This window comes from Mchenga conophoros, linkage group LG10 (genome assembly GCF_057382185.1).
Source record: "Mchenga conophoros isolate Kocher_MC1m ecotype Shallow Benthic linkage group LG10, M_conophoros_male_GT1.1, whole genome shotgun sequence".
Taxonomy (NCBI): Eukaryota; Metazoa; Chordata; class Actinopteri; order Cichliformes; family Cichlidae; genus Mchenga; species Mchenga conophoros.
In genome coordinates this window covers 11617606-11632580 of record NC_140535.1, presented here as the reverse complement: position 1 = coordinate 11632580, position 14975 = coordinate 11617606, and the positions used below count along the sequence as shown (strand labels likewise).

Genomic DNA, 14975 nt, shown 5'->3' with positions numbered 1-14975 from the left:
TGGGCGGGGCACGGCCCGATGGTTCAGCAGTAAACCCAACCAAAAAAGGAAATATTTTGTAATTGTAAAGTTTAAAGTTACAACAACAACAAGACTTGAAAAAAATAAATAAACACAAACATCAGAAACCTGGTGATTCAGTATTTAAAGTTAAGCTGCTCTTAATGGCAAAATCAATTGTGGGTTGTTGCATCTCCCCATCCGTCTTACTAGTTTTGATACAAGATATTAAGTTTACACACTTTAATCATTTAATTTCCCACCAACAAACACCCCATCATCATCCTGAGATGTCCAATGAGCAGCAGAGAACACCTGTGTGCCTGTTCAGGGCCTTTAACCCATTAGAAAGTCTGAATATCTGGGAAGCCCCAGTACAGTTACACCTCTTATCGATTGGCAAAAGAATCCACTTTATACTCTAATCTAATACCTCCACGTTCTGAAAAGCTTTTAAAGTCTAGAGGAAGTCAACTTAAAGAGGGTGCAAACCAAGAAAGATTGAGAGAAAAAATACTTCAGGGTGACAGCGGACTGAAAAATGCATGAAGCTGCTGATAGACTGAGCCTCCTTTCGTCTCTCAGTCTGCTAAAACCATCAGGAATACTGAGATCTGTCCAGAGCAGGTTTTTTGGAATAAAACATGCTTCCAGAAAACAATTCACTGCATTAGGAAAGAAGAAGACTCTCTAAATATCAGGGTTTCCTTTTGTTGACTTTTATTTAATAGCAAGTTGAGTAAGCATCATACAAGATGGACCAAATACATAAAATGATCAACTAACGTAGCAAATCTGTGTGTGGATGTGAAAATGTCTTCAACTAAAGTTGCTTAGTGTCAATTTATGCTTTTTTTTTCTTTTATTAACAATTGTTTCAAAGCAATACGTCCATTCCAACAATCCCCATAGAGCGCATGTTACAAACTTAATGAGATTGATTCATGTCTGGTCTTGTAAAGTGATCTAAAATTGCTCAATAGAAAAGTTCACAACCACAACATGGCTCACCCTCTAATAACAAAGTCGGAAAATAACCTTTTAAATACAAACGGCTTCCACACCTGTTCATCAGTGGCTCTACAGGTAAAAAAATAACTGCATGGTGAACAGATGTCAAATGAGCTAAATTAGCCTCCAATGTTAAAAATATACTGAGGAATGGCTTCAAGAATAATTGACTTTTTTGTACAAGCTTTTTAAAAATCAAGACCCTCATTAATACGTAGAATCGGTGGAATGCATAAATTATATCTGAAGAATTACCGTGGATGTGTTGGACAAGCAGCAACTGAAAGGCTTCACAGGTACCTTTGCTGGTAAAGTATTCCTACCGGGTAGAGTGTGCATTTTAAACTCTTCTGGTAAACCTATGAAAACCTCAAGGTATCATCTGAGCTGGTGTCGAGGACTGCAGGGGGGAGGCGGGGGAAGCAGAAGACGGAGAGATCAAAACAGTTTGATGATGCTCTCCCTGGACTTGCCGACTCCGACCCACTTCACTGAAATGAGAAGACGCAGGGACCAAAATTCGATTGGCAGGTTTTGGCAAAGCGAACAAAAACGATGGCTGCAGTTTCCATCCCCATTAAACTAAAGTATCTCTTTACAAACCTGGCACTTGCAGGAAGTCCTCGATGAACCGAATATAATTTTGAGCCTGCACCGGAAGCTCCTCGAAACTCCGAGCCGTCTCCGTGCTGCAGCACCAGCCGGGCAACGTTTCGTATTCCACTTTCACTTGTGTCAAAACGTCCATGTTTGCTGCAAAAGAAGCATCGTTCAGAGAAAAATCGGTCCTGGGAAATCCAGCGCACCGGCCCACAAAAACCCACTGAGCAAAAAGAAATGATAACGTGCTGTTTTTGTGCAGCTCTGGTGCCATTTTAAACAGAGGAGACCCTTCTGATTCATTAACTTCATGATTCAACTTCTTCTATTTGGCAGTACAAACAGAGAGATGAAGACGATAAAGCTGCGTCTGAACAGATTTTGACAAACTCAGGATGTTGCACTTCCTGCTGGGAAAAAAAAAAAAGCTGACCCATGTGAAATAAAGACCCCACCCCCCCCATTCACATGAAACCAGATTCTTTTCAGTAATTATATTTCTGTCAATAAAGCTGGAGTAGGCAACATGTTTCTAGGCATCTCTAACAAAAAGAAGAAGAAAAGAAAAATCTATAATAACTTTTCAGCATATTGTTGTTTAAGTGGTCTGAGTAGGAAATGTGCAAATGTAGCCTGCTAAGGGCCACAGCAGCAGATCAGGTGAATAACAAGCGAGATGTGAGATACAGGCACGATGGATGTAAGCAGAGAGCAGCCACCTCAGAGAGCATTGTTCAAATCCTGTGTGAAGTCAGGAATCAATCTCAACTTCCTTTTATGGAGCACAGTTGTGTTTGTGATTGTCTGGGTGGAGGGGTCTGGATAACTGACCAGCCATAAACAATCAAAGACTTCAAAATGTCACGCGATCAACTGTTAGACTCAAATGTATAAGGATAGCACTATTCTGAAGAATGTGTACATCCTCACATCTTTTCACATTGTTGTGACACTTGTTTCAGAAGTTACTGAGTCACAGAAACACTAAATCCTGACTTTAAGCTCTAAACTGGGCTCAAACTGTTCTTTCGAACCGTTGCATTTATACCATTTTTCTACAGATCTAGAAAACCTGGGAACATCCTACCTGGAAAACTTGGCAGAGGTTGTCCATTAACCTTATATGCCACGGCCACTTTAATCTCAGGCAGCGTGTCCAAAATGTCCAGCTTCGTCAGAGCAATTCTGCAGAAAGAATTTGTGTTCAGCTTTGATCACAACACAAAGAGCACATGGTGAAACTTGCTTCTAAACATAGCAACGATGCCAGTAATTACATCAGCCAGCGAGGGAAATATTCTGAAATCGTTTGAATGTTCCTTACGCAGAGAAGCCATTGACCATGTGGGCATATCTGACCAAAATCAGGTCCAGCCAACCACAACGCCGCCTTCTGCCCGTGGTCACACCGAACTCTCTGCCTCTACTCTGTAACAGATTCCCGGTCTCCTGCGGAGCAAGAAAGAGACACACAAAGTCAGTTTAAAGAGGGGAAAAAAAACAATAAATAAATGGGAAGCATATTCCTTGATTTCAAGAGGCAATCACACCAATACTGCTTGCTCTAATAACTTTACTTTGTACAGAAAGTCAGATAAACATATATTCATCTCTAGTAACACCTGCATGCACACTCCACTGTCATGCTCTCTACAGTACCGGGGATTTGCTGTAATCTGGGGGATCTGAATTGACGTAAGTTTGGCCACAATCATGCGTCTGTAACATCAGGTTGGCAGCTGACCACAGAGGCTGAGCAACTGATGATGTTACAGTCCATATTGGACACACAGTAGAAACTGCAGGAAGTAACTAGGATTTTTTTTAAAGCACAAAAAAACCCAATTTGTGTCTTTTTACTCACGTTATCCTGTTCTGTTGGAAACGCACCAACACCCACACGGGTGGTGTAAGCTTTGACAACGCCGTACACTCGGCCAACATAGGACGGAGGCACCCCGAGTCCAGTGCATACGCCTCCAACGGTGCAGTTAGAAGATGTCACGAAAGGATACGTGCCTGAACAGAAAAACACCTGTTAATGTGAGGAAGCAACAAAACAAACAAAACACAACACGTCCATCATCTCAACTCAAATATTTAAAAACCTGTAGATGCTCACCAAAGTCAATATCCAGGAGAGCAGCGTTGGCTCCCTCCACCAGGATTTTCTTACTGGGTCCAGTAAGAGCTCTGTGCATGAAGTACACCCCGTCAGTTACCAGAGGACGCAGTCTCTCTGTGTATTCCTGAGAACACACACAAAAATATCACTTGATGAAAATCTATAAGACTTACCTATACTACTAAGTAAATAATCCGTTTATAGTGCTGTCATTAGAAATCATTTTTCTCAGATACATGAAAGTCCAGCAAACATGGCTGAAACCCTGACATCCCCTCCCTGATCGAAACTGGCCACAGCATGACAACAAAAAACTGAACTGTGGATAGATGAAAGTTTACAGAGGTCGGGTCAGACGGTCTCTGTAAGCTGATTTTCTTTGAATAAGTTGACCCTCACAACAAAAGGTTTAAACAGCAGAGGAGTGGGGTTACTCTGCTCACAGCCATGCACAAAGATGTTATGCAGCTATCACACTAATCAAACAAACTGGACGGGACTCAGGCACGGTACATGCTAAGATAGTCAGACTACAGGTATAGGTCCACTATCTTAGCCTTACCCCTGTTAACATCACCTGTGTTTTTCCTGCTATGAATACAATGAATATAAGAACTCCCAGTAACACAGGCAGCTAAATGAAATTCAGCCATCATTAACCTTTACACCTGTGATTTTTCCTCTTGTGATGTAGGCCCAACACCAACACCTGAGCCATATAATACCATGAAATACCTCTATGTGATAAGCAGATCTCACCTTCAACTGTTGCAGTTCGCTGTCGATGTCGACATTAAGGTTTGGGTACATGGTGCGAAAATGTTCCGCCAGCATGCGAAACCTGCAAACCATGACGAGCAGGACAGATTATTAGTTAGACACGTTAATGCATGTTTATGTGGAGCCTGTCTTTATGCAGCTGTGCTTCCACTGATTAGAGTTTTAACCTGACACACAGGAGAGAACGACTACGTTACATAAGGTTTCCATAAAAGCTTTTTCAGCTGTTTTCCATAGATGGGTGCTGCCACCTGCTGGTAGGAGATTGCATAAACTGACAATAACTGGACTAATGTGTTATAACACCTCATGTTTTGTCTGTGAGATGTTCCATTTTTTTAAAATCCTTAAAATGTATGCCTAAACTTGCCATCTGACCAATCTATGATTCAAAATCACTTAAACAGCGTTCCTGTCGGCGGCCACATTATCACGTTATGGTGAGGTGATAAGACTGTGCAACATGAGGTAGAGAAAAAACAAAGCGCTTACTTCTCCTCAAAAACTTTGAAATCTGAGACGAGGTCACAGACTCGCAGACCGTTCCGGGCAGCTTTCGAGGAGTAGGCAGGACCGATGCCCTTCTTAGTGGTCCCTAAACTGGAGCACGAATAAACACAACAAAGTCTATTAGGAAGTGCACACTAAACACAAAGTCATCCCCAGTCTTTAATGCTGTTATACTGCATGCTATTATTAACAGTCATAAAATATTTGATTTACTTTTTCCCTTCTTGCTGCTGCCTCTGCTGCTCCTGGATTCCATCAACAGCTTGATGGAAGTTGAACACTACAGGAGGACAAACGGGACTGTCAATAAGAACACGTGTGTTACTCAAAACTTTGAGGAGAAACTCTTACTCACCGATGTGGGCGCGATCTGAAATCTTTAATCTTTCCTCCCATCCTTGTAATCCTGCACAGGAAACAACGATTCACGTGGTGCAATGTTTTTACTGCAGGAAGCATCTTTTTTCTCTTCTTCTGCATTATTATTGATGCGTGCGCACACACACACACACACAGACTAATAAACATTTGCTTCATGAAAAGCATAAAACCACTGAACTAGTGAGATGTTAAATGTTGAGAGTGAGAGGCGAGACAAGAGCATGGTTACCACTTTACTGTCTCACATCTTCGTTTAACACTCAGTAAACTTTATAGGCCTTTTCCACTCGAACCTACTCGGGTCCGATCTGTTTTCAGGGTTTTCCATTAGGTGCCAGGTACTTTTTTAGTACCTGCTTGGCCGGAGTTTCCAAGCAATCTGAGACAATCCGAAATTGTGACATCAGGCTGCACGCCACCAACTGGCTAGTAAGTGGCATCAGAGTCATGAGAGTGTCTCCTTAATGAAAATCAAAACTGTCATTTTTGAAACCTGACAAGTGAAATGGTTACACAGAAGAACACTGTGATCACAGAGCGTGAAAAAAAAACCACAGACTGAGCAGCAGGTATACCATCGCCTCCACGTGCTCCTTTGTTGTGGCATTCGTGTCACATATAAATGACATCACGAGACTCTCGGTTACGTTGCTATAACGACTCCCCGCACATTAAGTGGTACTCAATTGTAATGGAAAATGAGTCGAGCTGAGAAGGTACTAGTGGAAAAGGGGTATTGGTGAACTGAGGACACCCACTGCACTATTTCTTTCTTTCTTTTATTTATTTATTTCTTTTGTTCTTCCTTGCAGTGTAACTAAAGAAGAACTGGCATATATGTTGCTGCACTTTTATGCATCTTCATATTGCAGCACACCTCTTCTCCCCTTCCTCTGCAGTGGGCAGACTGCAGTCCCTGTAAAATAAATATCTGATGATTTATATAATGAAACAATGCTTGTTTACAATTTGACCGGATTTTGGACAGCCGTTCTTCCTCATTTGCCTTAGAGCATTTCCAAATATTAAGGAAGGGTGAAAATGACTCAGTCTGGTGTGACAAACTGTTTTGAAGGATTTCACACATTCCTTGAGCCTTTTGAACACCTGAGTATTTATCGTAATAGCACACAAACCCAAATTTGTGACTGTCATGACAGATTTACGGTTCCAAACATTGTTCAGTTTTATCCAGTTTAATCATCATAGAGATGCAAAGGAAAAGACTATTTGCTGGAGCTGGAGTTAGTCGAGAAACTGTTTTACTCTTGTTTTATACAGTGGGGCAAAAAAGTATTTAGTCAGCCACCGATTGTGCAAGTTCCCCCACTTAAAATGATGACAGAGGTCAGTAATTTGCACCAGAGGTACACTTCAACTGTGAGAGACAGAATGTGAAAAAAAAATCCATGAATTCACATGGTAGGATTTGTAAAGAATTTATTCGTAAATCAGGGTGGAAAATAAGTATTTGGTCACCTCAAACAAGGAAAATCTCTGGCTCTCACAGACCTGTAACGTCTTCTGTAAGAAGCTTTTCTGTCCCCCACTCGTTACCTGTATGAATGGCACCTATTTGAACTCATCATCTGTATAAAAGACACCTGTCCACAGCCTCAAACAGTCAGACTCCAAACTTCGCCATGGCCAAGACCAAAGAGCTTTCGAAGGACACCAGGAAAAGTATTGTAGACCTGCACCAGACTGGGAAGAGTGAATCTACAATAGGCAAGCAGCTTGGTGTGAAAAAATCAACTGTGGGAGCAATCATCAGAAAATGGAAGACATACAAGACCACTGATAATCTCCCTCGATCTGGGGCTCCACGCAAGATCTCATCCCATGGGGTCAAAATGATCATGAGAACGGTTAGCAAAGATCCCAGAACCACACGGGGGGACCTGGTGAATGACCTGCAGAGAGCTGGGACCAAAGTAACAAAGGTCACCATCAGTAACACACTACAACGGCAGGGAATCAAATCCCACAGTGCCAGACGTGTTCCGCTGCTGAAGCCAGTGCATGTCCAGGCCCGTCTGAAGTTTGCCAGAGAGCACATGGATGATACAGCAGAGGATTTGGAGAATGTCATGTGGTCAGATGAAACCAAAGTAGAACTTTTTGGTATAAACTCAACTCGTCGTGTTTGGAGGAAGAAGAATAGTGAGTTGCATCCCAAGAACACCATACCTACTGTGAAGCATGGGGGTGGAAACATCATGCTATGGGGCTGTTTTTCTGCCAAGGGGACAGGACGACTGATCCGTGTTAAGGACAGAATGAATGGGGCCATGTATCGTGAGATTTTGAGCCAAAACCTCCTTCCATCAGTGAGAACTTTGAAGATGAAACGAGGCTGGGTCTTCCAACATGACAATGATCCAAAACACACCGCCCGGGAAACAAAGGAGTGGCTCCGTAAGAAGCATTTGAAAGTCCTGGAGTGGCCTAGCCAGTCTCCAGACCTCAACCCCATAGAAAATCTGTGGCGGGAGTTGAAAGTCCGTGTTGCTCGGCGACAGCCCCAAAACATCACTGCTCTCGAGAAGATCTGCATGGAGGAATGGGCCAAAATACCAGCTACTGTGTGTGCAAACCTGGTAAAGACCTATAGTAAACGTTTGACCTCTGTTATTGCCAACAAAGGTTATGTTACAAAGTATTGAGTTGTATTTTTGTTATTGACCAAATACTTATTTTCCACCCTGATTTACGAATAAATTCTTTACAAATCCTACCATGTGGATTCATGGATTTTTTTTTCACATTCTGTCTCTCACAGTTGAAGTGTACCTCTGGTGCAAATTACTGACCTCTGTCATCATTTTAGGTGGGGGAACTTCCACAATCGGTGGCTGACTAAATACTTTTTTGCCCCACTGTAGTTGTGGTGCAAACACTCTTTCAATACAGTCAGAAGACATTCAACACACATGTTCACTGCACTATTTCTAAAACGCTGTCAGCCAGTTTGGAGCCTCCTAATTTCAATAAGCTCTAAATGTTTTCAGATCTGTTAGGAAGGCCAGTTTTATCTCCCAGCCTCTTGATACGAAAGCCATGCTGCTGGAATACATGCAGCATGTGCTTTTGCAGCATCTTGCTTCAACATCCAAGGCCTTTCCTGAGAAATCTCATTTAATGCTGATCTTATTCAGCATTAAATAGGGAGAGATACTCATACCATCACAGATATCAGCTTATTATCAAATGATGGCATTCCTTGTGTATCTGCAATTTTGAAAACTGGCAAATGTTACAAAAAAATAAAAAAATCACTCTGGGAAGCAGTTTTTATAGCCAGAAATGTTACTAATTAACATAGCTGGTTGTGAAATAAGCAAGTTAATTAGTACAATGTTGTTTTTAATATTACACAACACCATCTCACCGTTTCAAATCCAAAATAAATCCAAAAACAAAGATATATAAGGGTTCGTCTCACTCTTATTTATTTATTTTTTAAATATTATATAATGCCATTTTACAATACGTCCCAGTTTTATTTTAATAATACAAATATCTTTTTTTTTTTTGGGGGGGGGGGGGGGGGGGGGGGGGGGGTAAATCTACCCTGAAATGATCCTTTATGCTGTGACACTGTACCTTTGCCTTTACGCAGATTCTTTTCGGCCTCCTCAAACAGTCCCGGCAGGTGTATCACCACTCCGTTACCTGTAAGGTGAAACTGAACTTTTAACAAGCCTCGTATAACTCATCTTATACACTTTAGCATCAAGTGTTCCAGTGTGGGAAACAAACTGCTCATGTTTTCCCTCAGCTTTTGTTTGGATGACATCTCAGTGCACCCCTCTCCCAGTTTCCTGTTTTTACAGTAAGCCTACTGGAAACAAAAGCTATTAAAAGCATGACATCCAAACAAAACATACAATAAAGAGATGAGGAATGAAGCACAACAGCACACTGTACATGGTTTAATTCCTGTGGCTGTAAAACTGCACTGACTAGGAGGTCTTTTTATTATCTAGACGAGCCTTAATAACACAGGATCTGGGTAATGTCCTTAACAGCGTGAAACAGACGGACTGATAAGACTGTCTGCCTGTCTGCGTATGACGTTCACTCTGATAAAGGTGATTATTAATGCGTTATAGCATCTTCATCACGCTTCACCATCAGCAAGACTTTCAAAACTCAAGGCTCGCCCTTACCAATGAATGAGATGGCCTTCTTGTTGAGCACCCCACTGGGCAGCAGATGGAAGTCGTACTCCACAGAATCCACAACCACGGTGTGACCTGCATTGTTTCCTCCCTGTGAACACAACATAACATCCATAACCTGCTCACAGCATAAGACCGATACAATGTTGTGTTGTGGTAAAACATGTTCAGTGTGAACAAAGGGTTAAAAGCTCCTGTTCCTGTAGGCGCTGTGTGGCTTTAACAAAGTAAACAATAGCACTTTTATTCGTAGGTGCGTCATTCCATTATATAATGTCATGTTCACGGTCATTTGTCTAACTCTGTAAAACTGTATGGATTTCGAAGCACCACATTAGATTACAAACGACAGTACTTAGGTAGTAGTGCTCGTTAGCGCCACAGCAGCTCTACATCCGGGGAGGTCAGCCAAGGTTGTTGACGTCGGTCATGAATATTTAACTGCAGCTAAACGGTGACGAGGCTCTCCATAGCCCCGCGTTATATTCACAACAAGCCCAAGAAAAGTGTAAGAAGTGGTGTGTTTAAGGGTAAAAGGTGACAAAAGATCGACAGCGTAGCTTGGTACCTGGCACCTGCACACAATATCCGCATCCATGGCGAGTAAGTCCACTACTTTGCCTTTTCCTTCGTCTCCCCACTGCGCTCCGAGCACGACGGTCACTTTGTTCTGCGGCTCCTTCGGAGTCCTGAGTGGGTGCTCCTGCGGGACACCCTCCCGCGGTCGCTTAACGACCGGCTCCCCGTTCAGGGACGTGCTCTCCCGACCGTTAACGTTAGCCATGCTGCTTTCGGATGCCATGCTGCTGCCCCTCTTCCCGCAAACCGGAAAATCGTATTGGCGCGTTCTCTCGTCTACGGGAAGTGCTCGACTTCCGCTTTACGGGACATCCTCTTTTAGCTTTACTTTTTCTTCCCCCTGAAAATAAAACATACGTGTTCACACATAATTATTATCAGTATCTATCATGTCAATTTATGCTGACTAACTGCTATATAAACGCCTTGTCGGTCAGTTAAATTGTTTTTTTTTTGGTGTCTAATTTAAAAGTAACACACTCACTGATCTCCACTTCCGCTATCAAAGGTTTTTTTTCAACATTCGTGATTTTCTTTTTAGTGTATTCTGTTTTTTTTTTTTACTTTACTTTTATTGTATTTAACTCATCAGTTGGTAATTTGAGTAATAAATTAAAGTTCCCTTTTAAAACTGCAATAGAGAGCAATTCAGTCAGAGGCACAGCAGAGGGCACCAGTGAGCAAGTCATCTGAGAACACTGAAAGACTAAATTAATTATTTACGTTGTTGCACTGTCAGTATCTACGAAGCTGTGTTTTTAAAAGAAGAAAAACGCAATAATAAATCTAAAAATATACAGCAAACCTAGGTTCCTATTTTTGTTCTATAAAGACAGTACATGCATGTGTCTGATCTGCCACAGGGAAACTTACATTGTTGAAATAATAAATAAATAAAATCGCGCCAACGTTGGTTTGATGTCAGGAAGGATAGCTGGACGTTATCCACAATAAAATCTTACACATATGTTTAAGAGATAGCATATTGTGTTGGCTCAGTGTGACTGCTGTCAGAAAATATTGGAAATTACGTGCGCTGCTTGCTTCATTCCTTAAGTCAAAATGGCGGATGTTGTAAAGTGGCTCGTTGTGCTGTGACTTCCCAAAGACTAATATAGAGGTATTTTACTACAACAGAGAGTAATACAGAAGTTTACAGCACGAAATTCACACTGGATTCATTTTAGCCTGTGTCACAATTCCCCCCTCATATAAGCCACCCCAAAAGAGCAGGAGTTCACTGATCAACCACCACATTCAGACTCTAATATTGTAAAGACCCCCACACCTTGCTGTGGTGCTTGGCACAGACCCTTTGGATCCTTATGTTGTGGGGTGGGGACTGTGTGGACTGAGCTAGTTCCAGCAGGTCTCACAAAAGCTCGCTCAGAATCTGGAGAGTTTGTAGGTCGTGAGTCGATTTCTTTTTGCGCCCTGCTGCTGGGGGATGGCTCTGTTGGGGAGTGCATGATTGTCAGGATAGTCTGCAACACTGTGGTAGTAGGCACTCCAGCTCATGTCACTGTTAGTTTCTTGCTGCACATATCAGTTCAACTATCAACAGAAACAAACGGGTGCACTGAAGTTTATTTTCTGGAGTACAAGTTTAAATACTTCCATATATTTTAAATGTATATATTCATTTTGCACAGTTAGTCCAATACTCTACTACTGCAGATGTAGCCATTTTCATTTTATTGATGTAAGTGAAGTATTTAAAAAGAAAAAACTATAATATATGCTTGTTGGAATTTATACGTGTCAGTATTTATCTCTTGCTGAAGTGTTAGGCACCATGTGAGGTTAGTATAACTGTAATTTGCTGGCAATATGCTTGCATAACGACAATAAAGATCATTAATCTTCCCACATCTGTCTTATCTGTGCAACACTGTGCAGCACAGGGACAACAACATTTCTTTTAAGCAGGAATTTCTCTGATCATCACTGCATCATAACCCCCTGATAAAAACAGGCAGAGCTGATGGTAGCTTACCTTTTTACCTCAGTTAAAGTCAAACAAGACTCCTCCTGCACTGCCTCACACTGTATTATGAGGAGCAGTCGAAGATGGCTGAATGTCATGAACACACAAACTCTCTGATAAGAATTCATTGTGTTTTATTTATTAAAAATATCCAATACAACATTTAAGAGTTCCACAAACATGCAACATATTTAAAACGGTGCATTCAAAAAGTGAACATCCTTTGTTTAAGGATGATTGTTATAATAATGCATTTGCCTGGAGGTTGTATTTTAATTAAGAGGACATTATATAGCTCCCTGCCACATTATATATTATGAAGACATTCATTATATAATTTCCAATATGGAAATCACTGATTTATGACAGGTTTTTTAGTAGGGTTAAATTTATCTGCACTACTTGTTGCCAGTTTAATTTACAGGCATGCAGACACATCAGGTTCTGCACTGGTCCAGTGTCACATCAGCACTTTTGCACTGAGCTTACTTCCTCTTTGCAGTTAGTATCATTGTCCTGTAATGATAAGTAGATCATAAATATATTCGTGCAATATGCTGGCGCACTTTCAGGGTGAGCTCGTCATTTACAATTTCACTGTTTGAGGTTACAGGTGGTTATTTGAATAGACCATCAGTGCAAAATGAGAGACTCGCTGAGCAACACAATAAGGCTTTATTCACCGTATATGCTTTTCTTCAGCAATGCCATCTTTAAAAAAAAAAAAAAAAATCACAAAAAAGTCACAGTTTATTTATTAGTGAAGGCACGTGGGAGATAAAACCGTTGTGTACCTGTACACGCTCAGCAGGACGAACGCGGCAGTGGCCTACAGAACTGACAGGCAGAGGCTGGAAATCACTGGCTGTCAATTCATAGGTCATCACCTTGTGCCCCATCTCTCTTTAGCTACATATCGATCTTTCAAAGATGCAGTAACCCACACTCACAAAAAAAGCAGAATGGAAAATAAAAGCAATTGCGTGCTGGCTTCTTGTCGTCTTTGGTAGATCTCTGCAAGTAACAGCACCTCCACTGGAACTGACACAGCTTCCACATGGAGTTGCTGTTACATCCAGCAAGCACCAGAAGGCTCGTCGCCGATGATAAACAGCACGAGGCTGATGAACAAACCTGTCTTTGGATCAGGGTCCAGTTTATTGAAGAGGAGAGAAGCACCAAAAGAGAGCCCAGAGGTGGACTCAGCATTTGGACTCGGAGGCAGCTGCTTTAGTAAGAGAGGAGTCTCCTCTTGCAAGTGACTTTGACCTGGCAATTTCCTCCTCCCAGTTTTTATAACCTGAAGTAAACGGCATCATTGCTCACGCTGCTCCAACAGCATGTCCAAAGGGCCAAGGCCTGTAGAGATAACACAGATTTTATGGCAGCTGTCAACATGAGGGCTTTCAATGTGTGAGTAAAAGGGTGTGTCTGACCTGTGTACCTGCTATCCTAGCATTTCCTGCTTGCGCCTAAATGAGTCTTCTAATAACTATCAAGTTCTTACTAAGTAATTATGAGGATAAATCTCAAACGTCAGATTACCCAGTTTGACTTTAATCAAGTTGGTTTTAGGTCTTGTAGTAAACGTAAGTAAAAGTAAGTTTCTTTTTCACCCTGCCTTGTTCAGCTTGCAGGGTTATGTCTGTGTAGACTTTGCCTTGTAGTAAAACTGCACAGAAAAAAGAAAAGAAAAGAAAAACAGAACAATAAAGCAATTCAAAGACCAGCAGTTACACTTAGACCAGCTGCTGTTCTTGTACTTGGTTTGTTTTAATTGTTTTGAACGAATCAATCAGACTGCACTAAATTGCTTTCAAGCAGACACATTAGCATTCATTTGAAAACAGCACGTGTCTCTTCTGATCACTGATCCAAACAACGATCCAGTGCTTACACTACATTTAGTTATGTTCTGAAGGTATAAACGTAGGAAGGATGAAGCTGGGTCTTGCCTGGTCATTGCTTGGTTTTGTTTTGTTATTGTGACTGAAAAAACAAACAAAAAATAAGTCATACTCACCTTCTCGCTCAACGGGGCGCAGTGGATTTCGCAGAGGAGGCCAAAGGTTTGAGCAGCAGGGTGTCGTGACACACAGAGCCAGCGCTGGGAGCAGCAGAAAGCGGGTTACAGCCAAGACGAGTAGAAACTCAGCACACGGGACCGACACAGGTGAAGTCACACCTTCGTGGATACTGACAGTGCATGGTTTGGTTTTTTAAGACGTAAATGTCAGCAGTGACAGCAGAGAAATGGCAACGAAGCAGAGCGGCCAGTTTATGAGATCAGGAGTTGGTGCAAAGTTAATTATTATACTCGCAGTCAATATTTAACAGGCCCAGCGCCCGGCCCCTCTGTCCAACATCCTGATTCCATACTGAGTGGCACGGAGGGTAGGGCCAGTGTCAAGCACATCTCTTTTGTCGCCCTGCACAAAATATGTATTCACTGCCTCAAATGGCCTGCGAAATAAAATAAAAAACGAAACCCTCAGAGAACTGGGCTTTCTCTGAGTTTGAAAAAGCTCAGCTCTTGTGAGCCTCTATCTTAAAGGATTGTTTTAACAATAGCAGTAGTAACAATAATAGGATGGGGTGCAATGTACATTTACTGTTTTTCTCATACATGCATACAAACACACACACCTAAGCACACTTAGTGGAATAAGCAGTAATGTAGCTGAGAAGTATGAAGCAATAGCAAGAGGAATCAAAATACTGTGGAGTGTAGCAACAGAGCCAGGCTGAACAACAGGACAGTAAAAGGCTGATTAAGCAGTGCATTAAAGATTGGAAGAGGGCACTTTGATGCATTGGA

The 14975-nt window shown here is 41.8% G+C and overlaps 1 protein-coding gene and 1 long non-coding RNA gene across 2 annotated transcripts; both read right to left on the bottom strand.

Annotated features, from left to right (window-relative positions):
* Nucleotides 1–703: 703 nt before the first annotated feature.
* adssl (adenylosuccinate synthase, like) lies at nt 704–10459 on the bottom strand. Its single transcript, XM_085288550.1, has 13 exons — nt 10160–10459; nt 9580–9682; nt 9014–9082; nt 5382–5432; nt 5240–5306; nt 5009–5116; nt 4496–4577; nt 3734–3860; nt 3476–3630; nt 2936–3060; nt 2699–2796; nt 1615–1764; nt 704–1502 (listed from the first exon to the last, which is right to left on the bottom strand). Exons 1-13 carry the CDS (start codon nt 10391–10393, stop codon nt 1450–1452), a joined length of 1422 nt encoding a protein of 473 aa, XP_085144676.1. The 5' UTR covers nt 10394–10459; the 3' UTR covers nt 704–1449.
* Nucleotides 10460–12274: 1815 nt separating this feature from the next.
* On the bottom strand, nt 12275–14384 carry LOC146565414 (uncharacterized). The gene is made up of 2 exons (XR_014893996.1): nt 14181–14384; nt 12275–13516 (listed from the first exon to the last, which is right to left on the bottom strand). It is a non-coding gene; the product is annotated as an uncharacterized LOC146565414 (long non-coding RNA).
* Between the last annotated feature and the right edge of the window lie 591 nt (nt 14385–14975).